Source organism: Cololabis saira, chromosome 18, assembly GCF_033807715.1.
Source record: "Cololabis saira isolate AMF1-May2022 chromosome 18, fColSai1.1, whole genome shotgun sequence".
NCBI lineage: Eukaryota > Metazoa > Chordata > Actinopteri > Beloniformes > Belonidae > Cololabis > Cololabis saira.
The window spans coordinates 14,800,510-14,823,716 of record NC_084604.1 but is presented as its reverse complement, the minus strand read 5'-3'; the positions used below and the strand labels follow the sequence as shown (position 1 = coordinate 14,823,716).

At 41.2% G+C, this 23,207-nt stretch overlaps 2 protein-coding genes across 3 annotated transcripts in view; both read left to right on the top strand.

Annotated features, from left to right (window-relative positions):
- Positions 1 to 1,953: 1,953 nt before the first annotated feature.
- Positions 1,954 to 3,043, top strand: LOC133464775 (trace amine-associated receptor 1-like). Its single transcript, XM_061746963.1, has 3 exons — positions 1,954 to 1,965; positions 2,183 to 2,387; positions 2,460 to 3,043. The coding sequence occupies exons 1-3, from the start codon at positions 1,954 to 1,956 to the stop codon at positions 3,041 to 3,043; spliced, it is 801 nt and encodes a 266-aa protein (XP_061602947.1).
- A 4,618-nt stretch (positions 3,044 to 7,661) lies between these two features.
- LOC133464539 (adhesion G protein-coupled receptor F5-like) overlaps positions 7,662 to 23,207 on the top strand; it is a 54,889-nt gene continuing 39,343 nt past the window's right edge. For both annotated transcript variants that reach the window (XM_061746581.1, XM_061746580.1), the window contains exon 1: positions 7,662 to 7,766. The gene's annotated coding sequence lies outside the window, so the exon portion shown is untranslated. The remainder of the gene's footprint in view (positions 7,767 to 23,207) is intronic.

Sequence of the window (23,207 nt, the reverse complement as noted above, 5' to 3'; positions counted from 1 at the left end):
TTTGGTTTCAAAATGATCCATTCACCTGTTATTTTCAGTGGGAGCAGCTTTATAAACAGCATCCCAAAGACTTTATCCTTCATAAAGACATAAAAAAGGTAGTATGTTCCTGTATGATTAAGAAATCTTGTCTTTGTGGGTGTATATATATATGTATGTATATATATATATATATATATATATATATATATATATATATATATATATATATATATATATATATATATATATATATATATGTATATATATATATATATATATATTATTTGTGTATATATTTGTCACATGTACCTTCAAATAATGTTTTAAAAAGTGAAAAGTCTCTTTTTGAGATTATTTAGCACAATTTAGCACATTTACAACAATATATGTTAATTTATAAATACATGGTTAAATCTAAATATGAAATATTATGGGCTTTTTATGTAACTACACTTTAGCCACCTTGCAATATTTTGACTTTACCTCTGAGCTGTGAATAAAGAACTATTGTTGCTTCATTAGTCATACTTAAATGTGCTATTAAGTGTTTTATCAGACTGTTGTAATTGACTCTGAAAGAGTCTGAGGACAAAGCTCAACCAAACAACAGGCAGTAACTTAATATACCTATCTCAAACTTTATTTATTTATTTACTATACTATACTATGGCCAAAGGCTGCTACCTGGACTGATCCTTGGATTGCTTCTACCTCGTTGGTTACTTGCCCTAGCAGTAGGGTTAGGGAAAAGCTCTCTGCTGATTGTGTATTCTAAAAGCATGAAATTACATTCAGCCCTTTCACGTGAACTTAAATCATGTGACCACAAATCATTTAATCATCTTTGACCAGAGACATTTTGCTACAAATACATTTAATACAATTAGATAGTACATGAAAAAAACGATGGATTGACTGACTAGTGGGTTCAGGTCTTGCTGTCATATTACACCAACCAAGAGGTCCAGCAGGGTTTCTTTTAATCTCAATCGCTACGACCGCTGTGTATATATTTTTCAAAACAAAGCAAGTAGCAAGTGTTTACGTGTTTCTTCTTTTCATTCTTCTGCTGGTCATTTGTTAACTGCAAAAAATGCGCATTACTGTCACCTGGTGGTCGGCGGCGCTATTTCTCAGTCAAAGGTTCTTGTGTGGTGCTAGAGTGTAGTGGGAACACGCCGGCTGAACTGACTAAGGATACGGCCCGCCCTGTTAGAGGTTCCTGAATTAGATTTAGTCTGAACTCCTGCTAGTGGAAACGCGCCACATGAGTCGGAGCTCTTGGAGCTCTTGGAGCCAATCTGAGTACCTTTCCTACTAAAGGGCCATTTTTTACCTTGTAAAGGTTCCTGGTGAGACACGTACAAACGGCCCGGCCCGGTGTACAAATATATAGAAATATTCAACTATGTGTATGTATGTATAAGAATGTGTGTGAGTATAATTTACAGTATATAATAATAATAATAATAATAATAATAATAATAATAATAATAATAATAATAATAATAATAATTAATACTGTTATTTAGCAGTGTGAGTACAATGTGTGAATATTTATAAGTAACTAAATAAGTTTACACTTCTTCCTACTCCTTTTTTGGCACATGTAAATCAAGATAGCAAGTGTTAAAGGATGAAATTCTTTGTTTTGTTGTTTTGTTTTCTTAAACTTCTCATGAAGTGTTGTTTTTTGTTTTTTTTTTACATGTACAAAAATAAAATAAATCAAATCAAATCAAAAATGAGGAAGATAAATAAATTAGTTAACATGTAAACAGGTTAAGGGAGTAGAAGTATACTTTTAATTTTGCTGTTTGTTGCCCTGACAGTTCAGGTGTGTATCTCTCATCTGTATACCTGAGAGACTTCTATATTCAGATAATAGGGTAGGTAGAGGCATAAATACCCTGGACCTCATTAGTCAAAGCGGCCAGAGCACGCAACTGTGCTTCCACTTGGTCCAACTTGATGGTAGAGTATGTAAGAGAACTTGTGTTTGAGAAGTAAATTCATGCTTGTTAAAAATGTTTTAACTTTATCTTTATACTTTTTATTGTTTTGCATGTGTGGATTACTCAAAAGCATGGAAATTATTGCTGGTTTGAATAAGACTGACGTTTTTAATATAAATCCTTGCCATAAAATAGTCTCATATGTTCTGACAGAAACTCCTTCCACTATATGTGCATTGTTCAAGATTTGTATTAGTTTTTTATCTGCTATAACTGTGTGTGGAAACCTCCTCGTAATAATTTCCATAGTTTACTTCAAACAGCTCCACAGTCCCACTAACGCTCTCATCCTGTCTCTGGCTGCAGCCGACCTGCTGGTGGGAGCGCTGGTTCTCCCACTTACCATGAAATTCTCCATGAGCTCCTGTCTGTATCGAACAGAGGTATTTTGCAAAGTACGAAGCGGCTTTGATATAACGATGAGCACATGCTCTATTCTGAACCTATGCTGTATTTCTATTGACCGATATTATGCCGTGTGTCAGCCCCTGACATATAGATCTAAAATAAGCAGTCATGTCATTGTGATCATGATCCTGATGAGCTGGGGAGTTCCCGCTTTAGTTTCAGTTGGTCTTGTAGGGTTCGACAGAGTAAAATGTGTGAAAAAGTGTTTCTTTTATGTTTTTCTGGGTAAGATTGTGGTGGTTTTCATCACATTTTACATACCACTGCTGTTAATGGTGTGTATGTACCTGAAGATTTTCCATGTTGCACAGAAACAGGCGCACAGCATCCGGAGCAAAACAACTTCTGGAGAAACTGTAAATAAGATGCAGAGGAAGGCCACCAAAACTCTGGCTATTGTTATGGGAGTTTTCCTGATTTGCTGGCTGCCCTCCTTCCTCTGCACCACCATCCTTTCTTTCAGCGGAGCTTCAAGCCCAGGTCCCTTGGCAGACATACTAAACTGGCTGGCGCTGTCAAATTCAATGCTCAATCCTTTCATTTATGCTTTCTTTTACAGCTGGTTCAGGTCAGCTTTCAGATTAATCATTTCTGGGAAAACCCTTTTTGATGATTTGACAAACACCAAACTTCACTGATTTATGCATTTCTATGCTGTAAATTATCGTGGTGTCACCCTTGATGGGTGTAGCATTATAGTTTGCTTTATTTTAAACACAATCTCCCTTGTTCTTCTTAGGAGACACAATGACATTTACACACATAATTTAACCTGCTGAGATTGAATCTGAGGTTGTATTTATGCAGCTGGTCGGAAGAAATTTTGTTTAAACAGACAGACAGAAAAAGAAGTCATGCATCAGTAACCAGCACAGAGGAACAGTATAAACATGAGCACCGCTCCTGTCAGCCTCAGCATCTTCTGCATGCACATGTGAGGTTCTCAAGTCCTTCCAGCATCCGTCTGAGCTCAGGAGAATCTCAGTGTTGAAAAAGTTACATGAAGATAACAGAAAACAGGAAGAGTGCCTGATAATTAACAGTCGTGGGTTTAGTCACTAGAAATGAGGTTTTATTCTCCTGCTCGGCCCCCCCTTATGATCCAGGTCCTGCTAAAGTTTCTTCCCTCCTAAAGGGGAGTTTTTATTGCCACTGTTTGGTTTAAGGGTTTTTCTCCCACTAAAGGAGTTTTTACCTGCCATTGTTTATGTAATAATTGCTCGGGGGTTTATGTTCTGGGTCTCCTAGAGACAATATTTGTTGTATTAGACGCTATACAAATAAAATTGAATTGGAATACTGGGTCAGGAGGTCACTGATGTGTTCTGGTCCTGGATCATTCAGATCTTTATAGGCCAGCATCAGAACTTTAAAGTTTGTCCTCTGATGGACAGGCAGCCAATGTAAAGATCTCAGAGCTGGACTGATGAGGCCCACTTTTTTCGTCGTAGGGGTCTTAGAGGATTGGAGCAGTTCTGAATTAGCTGCAATGTCTAACTGACTTTTAGTTGGACTGTAAAGATGCTGTTACAATAATCAAGCTACTAAAGATGAATATATGGACTAGAATGGACATTAAATGGTTCAGTACCTCAGGTTTCATTGAAACTGTGAATACTGCCATTATCATTATATATTACATATTATTACTTTATTTACATATTACATCTGCTGTGCAAATAAACATTTGACAGATAATGGAAATGATCACCAGAGCTTCCAAGTGGGTTGTAGGTGGGGAGAGATGCCAGAATGGGCAACCAGTTGCAGATTACAGTTCTGGTATATCTTTTGAGGAGGAGGAGCTCGTGAACATCCTCATTTTGTCATCAACCAACCCCACCCACGACCCACCACCGTGTCACTTCTGTTGACATTAGTCCTGACTCGTGACAAAGTGTGCCGTCCGAGGGGAGTTATTCCCAGGGAAGCTCGCTGCGCCACCCCGTGTCAGTTGATGTAAAAATGAAAAGCAACATACTAAATCGTGGTGTTCAACGCTGGAATGTAAAAGGGGTTAAAGACTGAAGTGAATAGTTTTGGTTCTGCCAACAACTTAATACCAACTCAACAACGTCATCGTTGTTCGGACGCCTGTGCAGGGATCTGGGTGTAACAGGCTCTGTGACGAGACGTTGTTTTTGTTTCGATTTAAGAAATGCTCCTAGGCTGCTTTATCACCTCAAGGTTGTATTATTGTCACTCTCTGTACTTGGGTATCAGCCAATCTTTGTTGTTTTTGCAGAACTGTTGCAGCCAGAAACATCTTCTGGTAACTTTTTAAACTTTTTGAAACCTCACACAGGTTGCCACTCATCTACATTTCACTTCTCTGGTGTTAAAAACTCCAGAGCTCACAAATCATCTGAACAACTGCTTTCACCCGTTCCTTGACATAATGAGATCAGAAAATTAACAGTAAAAGCTCCAAAGCTGACGGGCAGCATTCCTGGTGTCAAAACACGTGGCATCTCCACACAGCTGACACAATTTCCCCTCCTTGACGTTTAATTACATTCAGGCTTTGGGCAATGCAAGTTTATTTGTACGCCGCTGCTCGTCTGATCAATGCCTCAAGAAAATTTGAACATATCACTCCAATTCTGTCGTCCCTTCACTGGCTTCCTGTTCAATATCGCATTGATTTTAAAATTGTATTGCTGACTTTCAAGGCCCTAAATAACCAAGCCCCTAGTTATTTTTAAGAACTTTTAACCCCCTACCTGCCAGGGCCTCCCTCAGATCAGCAAGTGATGGCCTTCTGATCATTCAGGGCCCGGCTCGTGACCAAAGGTGATCAAGCTTTTGCAGTCCGGGCCCCCAAACTTTGGAACTCTTTACCTGCTGAGATCAGGTCGGCTAAATCCCCCACTGCTTTTAAATATTTACTAAAAACACTCCTTTTTAGAAAAGCTTTTATAGTGGTGTGAATGTTGTTATTCATTTTAGACTTTTTGCTGTTTTATGTCCTTATCCACTATGCAGTGTATTTTTATCTTGATGTATTTTAGTCTTGAGAAGCACTTTATAACTTTGTTAAGAAAGGTGCTACTGTATATAAATAAAGTTTATTTATTATTATTATTATTATTATTATTATTATTACCGGTATTATTATTATTGTTGTTTGTATATCCCAATTCAACAGCAAGGTGACTCAAAGTGCTTTACATTAAAACATCACATAGTATAAATAAAAAGCATAATTTAAATTTAAACAAAAAAAGCAACACAATTAAAAGCAGTAATTAATGACAGACAGACGTCAGGTAAAAAGAATTAAACAAATGAGGTACAAGAAATAAAGGTTGCAGTGCGTTATGGTGGATTACTGAAGTGCAGCAGTAAATGAAAAGGTTTTCAACCTTGACTCAGCAGCCCTGATGAATGCACTTTAAGCAGGTTAAGAGTCAAAATCTCTCACCGAAGGTGCAGCAATCTTCTATAGATACACTTTTCTTTTCTCGCCATCAGTTGTAAAACTGTCACTGTTTTTGAACCGTTTCTCAGTCTCACCTAAACTCCTCTGTTATCTTTTTGCAGTCACGTAAATCTACAGCGGGGGGGGCGGGACATGGCTGAGATTTAGTCGCTCATTGGCTACTGAATGAATCACCCTACTGTACATCAACAGAGGGAAGTTGCTGAGTGAATTAGCACAATCTCATCTGCCGTGACCTTGGAACACTTAAACTATGTTAAACTACATGTTGGTAGTTGCAGTATTTCTTCCCCGTCTAATTCTACTGTACTTGGACACCTTGGAAGACTTAATCACTTCCTTATACAGGAGCCAACTACTCTTTTCATTCTTTCCACAAACGAAAATTGAATTTAGTAAATTGAAAATGGCTACATCTGTCTCGGGCCAGTGTCTTGCACGTTTTAGAATCCTGGTCCTTGGCTGAGGTTGAGAAAGCATTTGTGCTTTTAAATACCAGCGGCGTAAAATTCAAAACATTAGATGCCATTCTCTTATGGTGATAGCTTAGTTTTGGTTTATTTCGTACATGTAAAAAAAACAAGAAAAAAGACAAGAAAACAAATACAGGTGGGCATTTCACCACATAAAGAAAAAAAAACAAACATCAAAACACATATTTCAATTCACAGGTTCAAAAAGGAGTGGGAGGAAGTATAAACTTATTTAATTCCACCCCCTTTCCACAACTAAACATAAATTATATGACTGTATTTATTTTTTTTACTATACACAAATTTGTATAAATATATATATTTTTTTACAAAAATAACCTGTTTAATACAAGATGTAAGCTCTATCATAAATATAATATATAACTATGTGTAGCACGGCGAGTGCTACGGGGGCCCGACCGACAGGATAGAGAGGACACGGAGTTTAGTGCAGAACTCTTTATTCTCCAAGACACACCGCCACACATGCACAAGCATCAGCTCTTCACTTTTCCAACAGCCATCAGCAGATTCAGCTTCAGTCTCCCACCTTGCAGCTTCTCTGTCTCTCCCTTATAAGGCTGGCAGGGTGGAGAGGCTGACGGGCCACACCTGTGTCCCGTCAGCCTGAGTGGCTGCAGCTCCTCCACCCTGCCACACAATGATATAAATATAATACGTATATCTAAGTATATAAACATACAAGGACAACATGACAAAATACCAGTGCACACACAGCTGGTGATCTTTAAACACAGTCTTCACTTTTACACCTCAAATAAACCATTTCTTTATATTTCTTCTTAAATTGTTTTATGTTTGTACATTCTTTTAACTCCAAATTCAAACCATTCCACAGTTTAATTCCACAAACTGATACATAAAAACGTATTTTTGTTGTATTCACGAATAAAGATTTGAAGTTTAGGTTTCCCCTTAAATTATAGTTCAGAGCTCAGATGATAGGAAAAAAAACCGAACAGAAACAGATTTATCTGAGATCAAACCTGGTGGTTTAGAGTTCATCTGCACATTTAGACATTGTTTGCACCCTGCAGATCTGCTGACTTTTCTGCAACACTGTTCACTTGACTGTACAACCTGGATTAAAAAAAAAAAAAAATGTATATTTTATGTTCAACTTAAAAAAGAAACGCAGGCTCCAGACCTGCGAATGTAGAGAAAAGCAGCATCGCTTGCACAGCGGCTTGCTGAGCAAAGACTCCCATTTACGTAAACGTAGAGCATTCTTCACAATTAACCTGTCGTCCCTCGCAAGCATCTGCATTCGTCAAAAATCATGTGGCTGAACCTGCTAGACAGGTAACCTAGACCGCTCCAGGAAGTTTTATACGAGTGGATGTGAGACTACATGGGTCTGAAGAAGAGCAGTAAAATGATCATGAAATCCTGACAAGAGTCCAGAAGCCAGAGGACAAGGACAAGGTAATGGTTCAAGCCTTTCATCCCTTTTTTTCTTTATCTTTTTAAACTCTCTCCTCAGACAAACTGTAGGGCAGCATGTCGTCTGAGAACGAGTCAGCTTTACACATCTGATCACCGTGGTCGGCTTCATGCCGTTTACAGAACGCCTATTTTTTTAACAAGTGTTTAAACAGGTTTCATTGTTTATTTCCTAAATACTAAAGTTTGCATGCTCATGAGGCTGATTTATAAGAAACATTCAGACAACGCAGCTGGCTTCACAACAGTGAAGATGCACAGATTTCTGCTTGGAAATCCCTTTTTAAAATATAAGATGCAGTCAAAAGGAATGTTGAATTATTCGCCACAGAAACTGAGCCGTTTCTGTGGCGACTCGGCATTTACCCAGTAATCTGATTAAACTAATACTGATCCAAAAATCAAGGTAATTATCTTTGAATTCCTGTTATCGTCAAGTGAAAAAAAGCGTCCTGCTTTGTTGTTATAAACTTGTAAACTAAGAGTTGACCCAGTTTCCCAGACAGATTTATGATTTAAGCAGATTTAGCTTAAAAGTAAAAGCAGTTTTCTAGATTAGACGGTGCTGACAAACATTATAATTTTTATAGACTGCTAAATTTTGTTCCCTTCAGAAAAAAACTTGCATAACTGAGCCACAGCGACTCACCAAAGGTTAAAGGGCAACTCATTTATCTAAACACTAAGTCTAAATTACGACATTAACTAGTGTGTGCTTTGACACAGAACTTGTGCATTCCTCAGAGGACACGATAATTAGCAAAGCATTCTCAGAAATATTTCATGTATTTCTAGACAGTAATGAAATACCAAACTGAGGCTGGGGTTTTTTCAGTTTTTTCTCAGGAGATGTTGAAAATCTCAGACGTTTTGAAAGAGATCTCGTGTGGCTCTGATATTATTCTCAAATTATCTTTTTAGTCTTTTAACATCCTGAATTAATTCATTTCCCTTTGTGGGATCAATGATGTGAATAAAGCAGAGATTTCATTTTAATCTCCAGCTGTGGATTCTTTAGATGATCACCACTGTGGACGGTTTATTTGCGTTAAATCACACAATTCAAATGATGTATAAACAAGAGTTGAATTATGAACTCAATAAAATAAATGGAGGCATTAATACACTATCCTCGATTGTTATTTGTTCATGATAACAATCTGAAGTGATAAACTTAATGCTACATTTTTTAGGTTTGTTTTGTTCCGTAGTTGTCAATCTCCAAACTTGGTATTAACCATTAATATATATGCAGACAAGGGGAAGAAAAAAAATCTTCCCTTGATACGTCGAAATATTTGCATTAAGCTGCACTGAATTAACAAAAATCACACGCTTGTAGCAACTTTGAGATGTTGTTTTTCTTCTAAAAGGGTTTTGTTAAAGTTGTACGAGTTGATAAATCTACTTGGTGGTTTAGTGGTCACCAGTGAAGGTTGCTGGTTTGAGTCTCGGCAGAGGTCTTTGTGTGTGGAGTTTACATGTTTCTAGCTTTATTATGTTCTTCTCCAAGAATCAAAGGAGAGTGGCTGACATGAGCTTGTCAGGAGACGTCACTTGTGTCTCATGTTGGACTTCCTCCTAGTTTTTCTGTCTCATCTACGTCTCCTCGTGAATTTTAGGTTTTCAGAAGAACTAGAGCCCAAGTTGAGGCTGAAACGAAAGCAGGAAAGCAATACAACTTATTTAATTTCAGTGTTTCATTATTGGTTTGTGTTGTGGGTATTTGAAGCAAATGTGTTCAGAGAGCAATTTCATCAGTTCCTCCCAAACGTTTCTAGTTTAAATCACCGCGGCGCTTCGGACTCTGCATCATGGCTGCGTCGCAACAAACACGGAGGGAAACCAGAAGTACAATTAAAACGTCAACATTAACTCTGCAGAGTCAGCAGAGTTACCTGAGATCAGTTGTATTAAGTTGATTTTATATGGACTAAAAACAGTTTGTATTCACTGCGATAAACAAAAGACATTTACTGAATCTTGTCACTGTTCGTTTGAAAGGGAGCTGATTTTATTTCACCCATCTAAATGACGCTCTGACTGTGCTTGAATCATCATTACTGACTTGAGCTGACACTAATTTGTCAGACGTCGGGGGTTACAGGACCTGGATCAGTCAGTTTCTACCAAGACTGAAGGAGGTGTGAGAGGACCAGCTTCCAGACATGTCTCATGATGTCAGAGGATTTGTGTTGATCGGGTTTTCTTTCTCTTTACGTCATGTTCGCTGGATCTGGTTGTGGCTCAAACAAGGCAAGGCAAGTTTATTTGTGTAGCACAATTCAACACAAGGTAATTCAAAGTGCTTTACATCAACATTAAAAGCGGCAAGACACAATCATGCAGTAAATAACAAATAAAGTGATAAGAAAAGAGGTAAAATAAGTTGTTAAAAAATAAGGGCAGTAGAGTACAGCAGGTAGGTATTTAGTTTAGGAGTACGCTTCAGTAAACAGTAATGTTTTTAGTCCTGATTTAAAGGAGCTGACAGTTGGAGCAGACCTCAGGTCTAGAGGAATTTTGTTCCACCGTTGAGGAGCAGAATAACTGAACCAGGGCCGCCGCAAGGGGTGTGCGAACCGTGCGACCGCACGGGGCCTTTTTTTTTTTTTTTTTTTCTCGTTTTTTTTTTCCTTTTTTCCCTTATAAATATCAACAGTCACGTTCCATTACAGACCTAAATGTGTACTAGTCTGTGCATATCAATAAATATATGTGCAATGATGTGCTTGCTGATTGATGTCGCTGCGCAGCTGCGCGTGTCTGTTGTTTAATACAACTGCGTCAGACCAAGCGCAGACACAAGCTGCTCTGATCCAGACGGGTGGAGTGTGGAACAAACTGTCACACAATGTCGAGAGAACGAGACAGATTCAGGAAATTTCCATCAGGGGATGAAAAAAGAAAAAAACTAAAGAAAATGGAAGAGTTTAATGCCTCTCTGAAAGGCTTGTTTGATAAATTTGTTACAAAAATCACCGATCCGACCGGGTCTCAAGCAGCCCCGGGGCCCCGCGTTGAGGCAAGCCCAGATGATGATGAGGCAGGGGAAGGTATCCAGTATTTTGCTAATTGGAGAGTTAAAATATAGACACCCGATCCGACCCGAAAAACCCAAAAATTTTGCGAGGGCCCCCCCCCAGCCATTTCGTACAGGGCCTCGCAAATCTCCCAGACGGCTCTGAACTGAACGCTGCCTCACCTTGCTTGGTTCTGGTTCTTGGGAACCACAACAAACCAGATCCAGATGAACCTCAGGGGTCTGGGAGCTTCATAGGAACTAACAGATCCAGCATGTATTTTGGTCCAAGACCATTCAGGTCTTTGTAGACCAGCAGTAAGATTTTAAACTCTATCCTTTGACTCACTGGAAGCCTGTGTAGTGATTTCATGACAGGTGTAATGTGGTCCAGTTTCCTGGTGTTTGTAAGGACTCTGGCGGCAGCGTTCTGGATCAGCTGCAGCTGCCTGATTGATTTCTGAACTGAATATGACTAAATATCTAATGTACCGCTGCTGTGCAAGGAGCATTTACAGAAATTTGACCAGTCTGAAGACACTTAAAGCAGCAATGTGAGTTTCAGAGCAAAGAGGCAGTCAGAGAATATTTAATCTGTTTTTAATACCAAGAATAACAAGATAATGTCGCTTATACAGCGGCCAAGAGGGCTCACTGCACTGTAGTTTGAAAATGTACATATAAATAAAATGAAAACTGTATTTGGTCAATCAGTTTTTACCAACAGGGCAGCTAATGAGTGGAATACAATCCCTCAAAACATAAGAGAGTCCATCTCATACAGCTCATTTAAGAACAATTTTAAGAAATGGCTAATCGACAGCCAAATTTGTCGACACTAGTCCCTGATTTACCTGTAGTGCAGGGTCTATATGCTTGTGGCTGGTGTGAGATGTATTGTTTGTTGATATGAATACTGGCCTTGTTTGGTTGGGGGATGTACAGTATATACATTCCTGTGTTGCTGAGGGGGAATGAGAGCGTGTCACTGCTAGTGGATCAGATAGAGTGTGTGTGGGAGGGGAGGAGGAGTTATGTGTAATGTTGCTTTCTAAGCATTGTATCCATGACATGTCTTTGTTTTTACTGTCATTTTTTTTGCTTTTACTACTACGACTTGTGTTCCTTCTGACAGGGGGACTGCCAATGGAAATTAGCCTTTTGGCTACAATTGGGTGCATTTACATTTTTTAAAATGTTAATTAATGTACATTTTCCCTCTATAACAAATAAAAATAAATGAAATGAAAAAAATGAAATACACAAAACACCAGCTAATTAAAAAACTACCTCACCTCATGTACTGAAAATATAACACGAGGAAATAAAACACATGAAATGTTGAAACTCAGACACAATACAACTTTATCAGTTCTTATTTGTTTACAGCTTTTAAAAAAAATCAGTAATGTGAATTTCTGTAATGCAAAATGAAGACTAAACCATGCGTTTCGGCAAAAATCTGTGATCTGACTGATCAAAATCAAAACCACAACTACCACCGAGCAAGTGAGGAGAAATGTTTATAACATACTCGCATTTCTACTACATAAGCATTTGGGTGAAATGCAAAGTTCTGAAACGTAAGTTTTCCAAAAACAGGTTTGGCAGGAAGCGTTCTCTGTTATGCATGTGACGGCAGAGTTTCAGACGAGCGCAGCAAAGCAGGAAGTGATGCCAAAGAGAAGGTTCAGCTGAGGAACGCAAGCGGTTAAGTGTTCAGGTTATCAGAGGCGTATCTCATCTCTGTTGACAGAAGGCAAGGCAAGGGAAAGCAAATGTTTTTGTGTAGCACAATTCAACACAAGGTAATTCAAAGTGCTTTACATCAACATTAAAAGCGGCAAGACACAATTAAACAGTAAATAACAAATAAAATGAAATAAAATGATAAGAGGAGATAAAATAATAAAAAGCACAAGTTGTTAAAAAGTAAAGGCAGTAGAGTACAAGTATTTAATTTAAGAGTATGCTTCAGTAAACAGTAATGACAGAAGCAAAAGAAGGAAAAAAAAATCCAAATGACAATGAAGAATGTCATTTGGATGATCTGTGCAAATCACATGTCAAGCTGTTCTTTACTATTATATGTTGCTGTGAAACGCTTTGGGAAATTCCAACAGTGGGACGTGCTCCAAAGATGAACGTAACTGGCAAAATACACTTGAGTTGAGTGTTTATTTTAAAAGCGTAACACCCCGCCTGGAATGTGTGAGGGTGAACTATGGGATACTGTACATGTGGGAAATACTTGAAGAGCTGAGGGTGAAAAGAGTCGGAAACCCAAAATAAATACATTCTTTTATCAATTGATAAAACGTCATGGGATATAAGAACACTGCAGTTGAGGAAAACCTGAAAAGTGCAATATCTTCTTGCCATCGATGACGTATTTTTTTAATTAATTTTCCCTGAAGGATAATTATATAACTGAATAAATAAATAAATCTGATGACTGTTCACACGGCAAATACAACAGATCTGTGAACGCTGAAACCTTAATCTCTCCACTTTCTGTACGTGAGTCATCTTGTTCAGAGTCGTGGGCGGGATTTCCTTCACAAGTTCTTCACTTCACTGTTGGCGCTGCACGCCATAAACTGTTGGCATGGAGCCACACTTTAAGCTGCATCTGTGGAAGTCTGCTGGCACTCAAACCTGTAAAATCCGTAGTTAGGAGTGAAACCATTATCTGGCTCAGAGTTCCCCGAGGGATCTTCTGCAGCGCCACCCTGAGGTTTTCCTCCGCCGCTTCATGATGACGCTTACTTTATATCGGCTCAGTTTCACACGTTATAACAGTAAGTAATGCTGGTCCACAATGGTGGATTTACAAGGCTCTAAAAGAGAGAAGTTTTTTCTGCCTGGGACTAGGACGGCCCGCTTCTAGACTGAGATCTGTGATGTTGTACCTGAGATCTGCTGCAGTCACTTTCCCAGCCTGGAAGACACATATCCAAGTGCTCCAGCTACTATCGGCACCACTGCTGCCTTCACCTTCCAGATCTCCTCCTTCAACCCCTGGTACTTCTCCAGTCTCCTGTTCCTTGTTCTTCATATTGCTGTAACTTGGGACACCACGTCAATCACCACGGCCTTCTTATGGAGTTTATCGACCACCGGTCAGTTAGCCATCACCAGTTAGGATAGGATTCAACTTTAATAATCCCCAAAGAGGAAACTTCATTGCCACCATGGCCACAACAATACAACATTATACAATCAACAATACACATTAACATGTCTCCACCTAGGGACAGCAGTGGATCATTACAACAAAAAATAACCAGAAAATGACCCCCCAAAAAAGGGAGATAAAAGAAAAAGAATACAAATCCATTTAAAAGTGCAATGTGCAAGACAAGTATAGCAGCAAATTAAACAGCTAAGAATATAGCTGCAATTGAAAGTACACTGTACAAGAGAATATGGCAGCAAGTTATGACAGTCTAAAAGAGTAGCTGCAGTTTAAAGTGCAATTTGCAGTACAAGGGTTAATATAGCATCAAGACATGACATCAGCAGTCCAAGTTAAAAAGTCTGGTTCCTGCAGGAACAAAGGACTTCCTAAATCTCTCTGTGGAGCATCTGGGCAAAAGAAGCCGCCTACTTCTGCTACTTCTCGGAAAAAAAGCTGTACAGGGGATGATCATCTTGGGACAGGATAACTCTGAGCTTCCTCCTAGTCCTCTGCTCTGTTATGACCTCCAGAGAATAAGGGCTCATACTAATGACAGATCCGGCCTTTTTAATAATAATAATAATAATTATGGTTATTGGACCAGATCTGGAAGTCCTACACGATCTTTGCCCTTTCATTCTCCACCACCCGTGGAGGTCTCTCCCATCTTGACTTTGAGACTTCCAGCCCATTGTCAGTGCAGATGTATCTGTACACTAGAACCACCACCCGGTTGTGTTGTTCCACGAATGCCTTCACTGCCAGTATTTAGCATCCCGCTGTTATGTGCTGGATTGTTTCCGGGGCGTCTTTGCGCAGTCTGCAGCTGGGTGCTGTGTGGTGTGGTAGACCTGGGGCCGGATTCACAAAACATTCTTAAGAAAAAAAATCTTCTTAAGTGTCATTTTTTTCTTAACTTCAGTCTTAAGAAGAAAAAAGAGAAGAAGTCATATTCTCCAAAAAAGTTCCAAGTATTTTCTCAACTTTTTTTCTTAAGTTTCTTCTTAAGAAAAAACTTAAGATTAAATGGTATTCTTGAAATAAAAGTTCTCAAATTTGTTCTTGACTTTTTTCTTAACTTTAAGAAACCTTGACCTGTTTTAAAATTTCTTCTGTGAAAAAGTAAGACTCTAATATCACCTTTTTCAACACATTTTAGACAAGTTTAGACTAGTAGGCCATAGTTTGAGGATATGCTTTGTACGGTAATTAATTACACAAAAAGCCTCTTAACTGTTTGTTAGCATGTTAGTTAGCGTGGTAGTTAATTAGGGCCCGAGCACCTTCAGTGCGAAGGCCCTATTGTATCTGTAGGAATTCTTCGCGTTATTAGGGCCCGAGCACTGAAAGTGCGAGGACCCTATTGTATCTGTGATGTTTATTATTAGGGTCCGAGCACTTGCAGTGCGAAGGCCCTATTGTATTTGCAGGAATTTTTATTAGGGCCCGAGCACCTTCAGTGCGAAGGCCCTATTGTATCTGTAGGAATTATTTGTATTTTTTTTATTAGGGCCCGAGCACTTGCAGTGCGAAGGCCCTATTGTATTTGCAGGAATTTTTAGGGCCCGAGCACCTTCAGTGCGAAGGCCCTATTGTATCTGTAGGAATTCTTCGCGTTATTAGGGCCCGAGCACTTGCAGTGCGAAGGCCCTATTGTAATTGCAGGAATTATTCTTCTTCTTCTTCTTCTTATTGTTCTGACAAAAGGAAGGCCTTTTTGCCCCCCTAAACGTGCCCAAAAAGTCACCAAATTTTGCATGCAAGTCAGGCCTGGCGAAAAATTTGATATTTAATGGTTTGCATTAATGGGCGTGGCAAAATGGCTCAACAGCGCCCCCTTGAAAACTTTGTGCCTCAAGCCCCACGATACGGTTTGTCGTACATGCACGAAAATCGCTACACACCTGTATCATGGGGCAACTTAAAGAAAAGTCTCTGGGCGTCATGTCGAGAAACCGAACAGGAAGTCAGCCATTTTGAATTAATCGTGTCACTTTGGCGAAATTTATGCCATTCCTTCGGCAGTTAATTCAGCCCGAACCGTAATGTGCCCCCAAGTGTGTTATACATCAAAATGTGCATCTCCCTCCTGCGACCACACGCATTACTTTTCTCTTTCAAAAGCGTTACCGTGGCGACGCTAGACGCCAAAAAGCGCGCCCACCCTTCATCTGGTTGGTTCAGACCGAAAAAACTTTGCGCCTCAAGCCCCAGAATACGGTGTGACGTACATGAACGAAAATCGGTACACACCTGTATCATGTCGCAACTTAAAGAAAAGTCTCTTGGCGCCATGGCCGAAACCGAACAGGAAGTCGGCCATTTTGAACATTCTGAATTAATCACGTAATTTTGGAGCAATATATGCCATTCCTTCGAGAATTAATACGGCCCGAACCGTATCGTGAACCCAGATGTGTTATACGTACAAATGTGCGTCTCCATCCTGCGACTACACGCATTACTTTTCTCTTTCAAAAGTGTTACCGTGGCGACGCTAGACGCCAAAAAGCGTCCCCCCCCTTCATCTGATTGGTCCATATTTGATAGTTCCCCAAAAGGCACCAAAATTGGCATGCAAGCCAGGCCTGGCGATAAATTTGATATTTCATGGTTTGCATTAATGGGCGTGGCAAAATGGCTCAACAGCGCCCCCCGGAAAACTTTGTGCCTCAAGCCCTACAATACGGTTTGACGTACATGCACGAAAATCGCTACACACCTGTACCATGGCACAACTTAAAGAAAAGTCTCTTGGAGCCATGGCCGAAACCGAACAGGAAGTCGGCCATTTTGAAATCTGATTGGTCCATATTTGATAGTTCTCCAAAAGTCACCAAATTTGGCATGCAAGACAGACTTGGCGATAAATTTGATATTTCATGGTTTGCATTAATGGGCGTGGCCTAAAGGCTCAACAGCGCCCCCTAGAATACTTTTATCTGCCATAACTTTTGAATGGTTTGACATAGGAAGTGGTGGGTGGTGTCATGGGACTCTGTAATGAGTCCTTAAGCTTCGTTGGCCTGAATTAGCCCCGCCCCTTCTTCTGATTGGTTGTCCCTTTTTTCTGCTATAACTTTTGAATGGTTTGACATAGGAAGTCGTGGGTGGTGTCATTTCTGATATGCTTATGGGGGGCGGTGGCCGTGAGTGCGAGGGCCCGTTCATCGCTGCTTGCAGCTTTAATTATTATTATTATTATTTTTCTGACGAAAGGAGGGCCTTTTTGCCCCCCTAAACGTGCCCAAAAAGTCACCAAATTTTGCACGCAAACCAGGCCTGGCGAAAAATTTGATATTTTATGGTTTGCATTAATGGGCGTGGCAAAATGGCTCAACAGCGCCCCCCGGAAAACTTTGTGCCTCAAGCCCCACGATACGGTTTGACGTACATGCACAAAAATCGGTACACACATGTATCATGTCGCAACTTAAAGAAAAGTCTCTTGGAGTAATGCCCAAAACTGAACAGGATGTCGGCCATTTTGAATTAATCGTGTCATTTTGGCGAAATTCATGCCATTCCTTCGGCAGTTAATACGGCCCGAACCGTAACGAGCACCCAGGTGTGTTATACATCAAAATATGCGTCTCCATCCTCCGACACCACGCATTACTTTTCTCTTTCAAAAGCGTTACCGTGGCGACGCTAGACGCCAAAAAGCGCGCCCACCCTTCATCTGATTGGTTCAGGCAGAAAAAACTTTGTGCCTCAAGCCCCACAATGCGGTGTGACGTACATGAACGAAAATTGGTACACTTCTTTATCATGTCGCAACTTAAAGAAAAGTCTCTTGGTGCCATGGCCAAAACCGAACAGGAAGTCGGCCATTTTGAACATTCTGAATTAATCACGTAATTTTGGAGCAATACATGCCATTCCTTCGAGAATTAATACGGCCCGAACCGTAACGTGCACCCAGATGTGTTATACATCAAAATGTGCGTCTCCATCCTGCGACCACACGCATTACTTTTCTCTTTCAAAAGTGTTACCGTGGCGACGCTAGACGCCAACAAGCGCACCCCCCCTTCATCTGATTGGTCCATATTTGATAGTTCCCCAAAAGGCACCAAATTTGGCACGCAAGCCAGGCCTGGCGATAAATTTGATATTTCATGGTTTGCATTAATGGGCGTGGCAAAATGGCTCAACAGCGCCCCCCGGAAAACTTTGTCCCTCAAGCCCCACAATACGGTTTGATGTACATGCACGAAAATCGGTACACACCTGTATCATGGCGCAACTTAAACAAAAGTCTCTTGGAGCCATGGCCGAAGCCGAACAGGAAGTCGGCCATTTTGAAATCTGATTGGTCCATATTTAATAGTTCTCCAAAAGTCACCAAATTTTGCATGCAAGACTGACTTGGCGATAAATGTGATATTTCATGGTTTGCATTAATGGGCGTGGCCTAACGGCTCAACAGCGCCCCCTAGAATACTTTTCTCTGCCATAACTTTTGAATGGTTTGACATAGGAAGTTGTGGGTGGTGTCATGGGACTCTGTAATGAGTCCTTAAGCTTCGTTGGCCTTAATTAGCCCCGCCCCTTCTTCTGATTGGTTGTCCCGATTTTCTGCTATAACTTTGGAATGGTTTTACATAGAGAGTCGTGGGTGGTGTCATCAGATTCTTTATGGAGCCCTTGACCTTCATTGGCCTGATTTAGCCCCGCCCCTTCTTCTGATTGGTTGTCCCTTTTTTCTGCTATAACCTTTGAATGGTTTGACATAGGAAGTCGTGGGTGGTGTCATGGGACTCTGTAATGAGTCCTTAAGCTTCGTTGGCCTTAATTAGCCCCGCCCCTTCTTCTGATTGGTTGTCCCTTTTTTCTGCTATAACTTTTGAATGGTTTGACATAGAGAGTCGTGGGTGGTTTCATCAGATTCTGTATGGAGTCCTTGACCTTCATTGGCCTGAATTAGCCCCGCCCCTTCTTCTGATTGGTTGTCCCTTTTTTCTGCTATAACTTTTGAATGGTTTCACATAGGAAGTCGTGGGTGGTGTCATTTCTGATATGCTTATGGGGGGCGGTGGCCGTGAGTGCGAGGGCCCGTTCATCGCTGCTTGCAGCTTTAATTAGGGCCCGAGCACTTGCAGTGCGAAGGCCCTATTGTATTTGCAGGAATTTTTATTATTATTATTATTATTATTTTTCTTCTGACAAAGTGATGGCCCTTTTGCCCCCCTTAACATGCCCAAAAAGTCACCAAATTTTGCACCCAAGTCAGGCCTGGCGAAAAATTTGATATTTAATTGTTTGCATTAATGGGCGTGGTAAAATGGCTCAACAGCGCCCCCTTGAAAACTTTGTGCCTCAAGCCCCACGATACGGTTTGACGTACATGCACGAAAATCGGTACACACCTGTATCATGGGACAACTTAAACAAAAGTCTCTTGGCGACATGGCCGAAACCGAACAGGAAGTCGGCCATTTTGAATTAATCGTGTCATTTTGGCGAAATTTATGCCATTCCTTCGAAAGTTAATTCAGCCCGAACCGTAACGTGCCCCCAGGTGTGTTATACATCAAAATGTGCGTCTCCCTCCTGCGACCACACGCATTACTTTTCTCTTTCAAAAGCGTTACCGTGGCGACGCTAGACGCCAAAAAGCGCGCCCACCCCTCATCTCGTTGCTTCAGACAGAAAAAACTTTGAGCCTCAAGCCCCATAATACGGTTTGACGTACCTGAACGAAAATCGGTACACTCCTGTATCATGTCGCAACTAAAAGAAAAGTCTCTTGGCGCCATGGCCGAAACCGAACAGGAAGTCGGCCATTTTGAACATTCTGAATTAATTGCGTAATTTTGGAGCAATATATGCCATTCCTTCGAGAATTAATTCAGCCCGAACCGTATTGTGAACCCAGATGTGTTATACATCAAAATGTGCGTCTCCATCCTGCGACTACACGCATTACTTTTCTCTTTGAAAAGTGTTACCGTGTCGACGCTAGACGCCAACAAGCGCACCCCCCCTTCATCTGATTGGTCCATATTTGATAGTTCCCCAAAAGGCACCAAATTTGGCATGCAAGCCAGGCCTGGCGATAAATTTGATATTTCATGGTTTGCATTAATGGGCGTGGCAAAATGGCTCAACAGCGCCCCCCGGAAAACTTTGTGCCTCAAGCCCCACAATACGGTTTGACGTACATGCACGAAAATCGCTACACACCTGTATCATGGCACAACTTAAAGAAAAGTCTCTTGGAGCCATGGCCGAAACCGAACAGGATGTCGGCCATTTTGAATAAATTGTGTCATTTTGGCGAAATTTATGCCATTCCTTCGGCAGTTAATTCAGCCCGAACCGTAACGTGCACCCAGGTGTGTTATACATCAAAATGTGCGTCTACATCCTGCGACACCACGCATTACTTTTCTCTTTCAAAAGTGTTACCGTGGCGACGCTAGACGCCAAAAGGCGCGCCCCCCCTTCATGTGATTGGTCCATATTTGATAGTTCTCCAAAAGTCACCAAATTTTGCATGCAAGCCAGACTTGGTGATAACTTTGATATTTCATGGTTTGCATTAATGGGCGTGGCCTAACGGCTCAACAGCGCCCCCTAGAATACTTTTATCTGCCATAACTTTTGAATGGTTTGACATAGGAAGTCGTGGTTGGTGTCATGGGACTCTGTAATGAGTTCTTAAGCTTCGTTGGGCTTAATTAGCCCCGCCCCTTCTTCTGATTGGTTGTCCCGATTTTCTGCTATAACTTTGGAATGGTTTGACATAGGAAGTCGTAGGTGGTGTCAAGGGACTCTGCAATGAGTCCTTGAGCTTCTTTGGCCTGAATTAGCCCCGCCCCTTCTTCTGATTGGTTGTCCCTTTTTTATAATAAAATCGCCACGAGCCGCCAGTCGCTCTCGCGCTGACTCCCGCTTCCTGATTCAAACGTCTGCCGGCCCCGCCCCCCGACCAATCGGTGGCGAGTAGGGTGATGACGGCCCCGCCCCCCGACCAATCGGTGGCGAGTAGGGTGATGACGGCCCCGCCCCCCGACCAATCAGTGGCGAGTAGGGTGATGACGGCCCCGCCCCCCGACCAATCGGTGGCGAGTAGGGTGATGACGGCCCCGCCCCCCGACCAATCAGCTCCCTGTAATGTGGTGACGTCAGAAATATTCCCCGCTCAGCCCGGTTACAACCTTGGCAGAATGGTTACAGAAAAAGTAATAATTAAAATAGTAGGGTTTTACTAATATTTATAACTTACAAATATTTAAAAAAATTAGAAAAAACAGCTCCAGACTTACATTACTAAATATCGATATGTTGGTCTGTCATAAGTCAGTAGGTCAAATAGAAATGACAAGCTGAGTCTTAGCTCAGCCAGAGTGTTCCCGTCTTTGGAGTAAGAGATCAGAGTTCGATTCCCGCAGTATCCACACTTTTTTGTCAGCAATTTTTTTTTTTCTACATCAATATGTGCGTCCCTGTCCTGCAACGACGCACATTACTTTTCTCATTTAAAAGCGTTACCGCGGCAACGCTAGACACCAAAAAGTGCGCCCACCCTTCATCTGATTGGTTCAGAGGGAAAAAACTTTGAGCCTCAAGCCCCATAATACGGTTTGACGTACATGAACGAAAATCGGTACACACCTGTATCATGTCGCAACTTAAAGAAAAGTCTCTTGGCGCCATGGCCGAAATTGAACAGGAAGTCGGCCATTTTGAATTAATTGTGTAATTTTGGCGCAATTAATGCCATTCCTTCGGCAATTAATACGGCCCGAACCGTAACGTGCATCCAGGTGACTTATACCTTAAAATGTGCGTCTCCATCTTGCGACTACGCGCATTACTTTTCTCTTTCAAAAGTGTTACCGTGGCGATGCTAGACGCCAAAAAGCGTGCCCCCTTAATCTGATTGGTCCATATTTGATAGTTCTCCAAAAGTCACCAAATTTTGCACGCAAGCCAGGCCTGGTGATAAATTTGATATTTCATGGTTTGCATTAATGGGCGTGGCAAAATGGCTCAACAGCACCCCCCGGAAAACTTTTCTCTGCCATAACTTTTGAATGGTTTGACATAAAGAGTCATGGGTGGTGTCATGGGACTCGGTATTGAGTCCTTGACCATAATTGGTGAAAATTAGCCCCGCCCCTTCTTTTGATTGGTTGTCCCTATTTCCTGCTATAACTTTTGAATGGTTTGACATGGAGAGTCGTGGGTGGTGTCATCAGACTCTGTATGGAGTCCTTGACCTTCATTGGCCTGAATTAGCCCCGCCCCTTCTTCTGATTGGTTGTCCCTTTTTTCTGCTATAACTTTTCAATGGTTTGACATAGGAAGTCGTGGGTGGTGTCATTTCTGATACTTATGGGGGGCGGTGGCCGTGAGTGCGAGGGCCCGTTCATCGCTGCTTGCAGCTTTAATTATTATTTTTTTTTTTCTTCTGACAAAGTGATGGCCTTTTTGCCCCCCTTAACATGCCCAAAAAGTCACCAAATTTTGCACCCAAGTCAGGCCTGGCGAAAAATTTGATATTTAATGGTTTGCATTAATGGGCGTGGTAAAATGGCTCAATAGCGCCCCCTTGAAAACTTTGTGCCTCAAGCCCCACAATACGGTTTGATGTACATGCACGAAAATCGGTACACACCTGTATCATGGGACAACTTAAAGAAAAGTCTCTTGGCGTCATGCCCGAAACCGAACAGGAAGTCGGCCATTTTGAATTAATCGTGTCACTTTGGCGCAATTTATGCCATTCCTTCGGCAGTTAATTCAGCCCGAACCGTAACGTGCACCCAGGTGTGTTATACATCAAAATGTGCGTCTCCATCCTGCGACCACACGCATTACTTTTCTCTTTCAAAAGCGTTACCGTGGCGACGCTAGACGCCAAAAGGCGCGCCCACCCTTCATCTGGTTGGTTCAGACAGAAAAAACTTTGCGCCTCAAGCCCCATAATACGGTTTGATGTACATGAACGAAAATTGCTACACTCCTGTATCATGTCGCAACTAAAAGAAAAGTCTCTTGGCGCCATGGCCGAAACCGAACAGGAAGTTGGCCATTTTGAACATTCTGAATTAATTGGGTAATTTTGGAGCAATATATGCCATTCCTTCGAGAGTTAATTCAGCCCGAACCGTATCGTGAACCCAGATGTGTTATACATCAAAATGTGCGTCTCCATCCTGCGACTACACGCATTACTTTTCTCTTTCAAAAGTGTTACTGTGGCGAC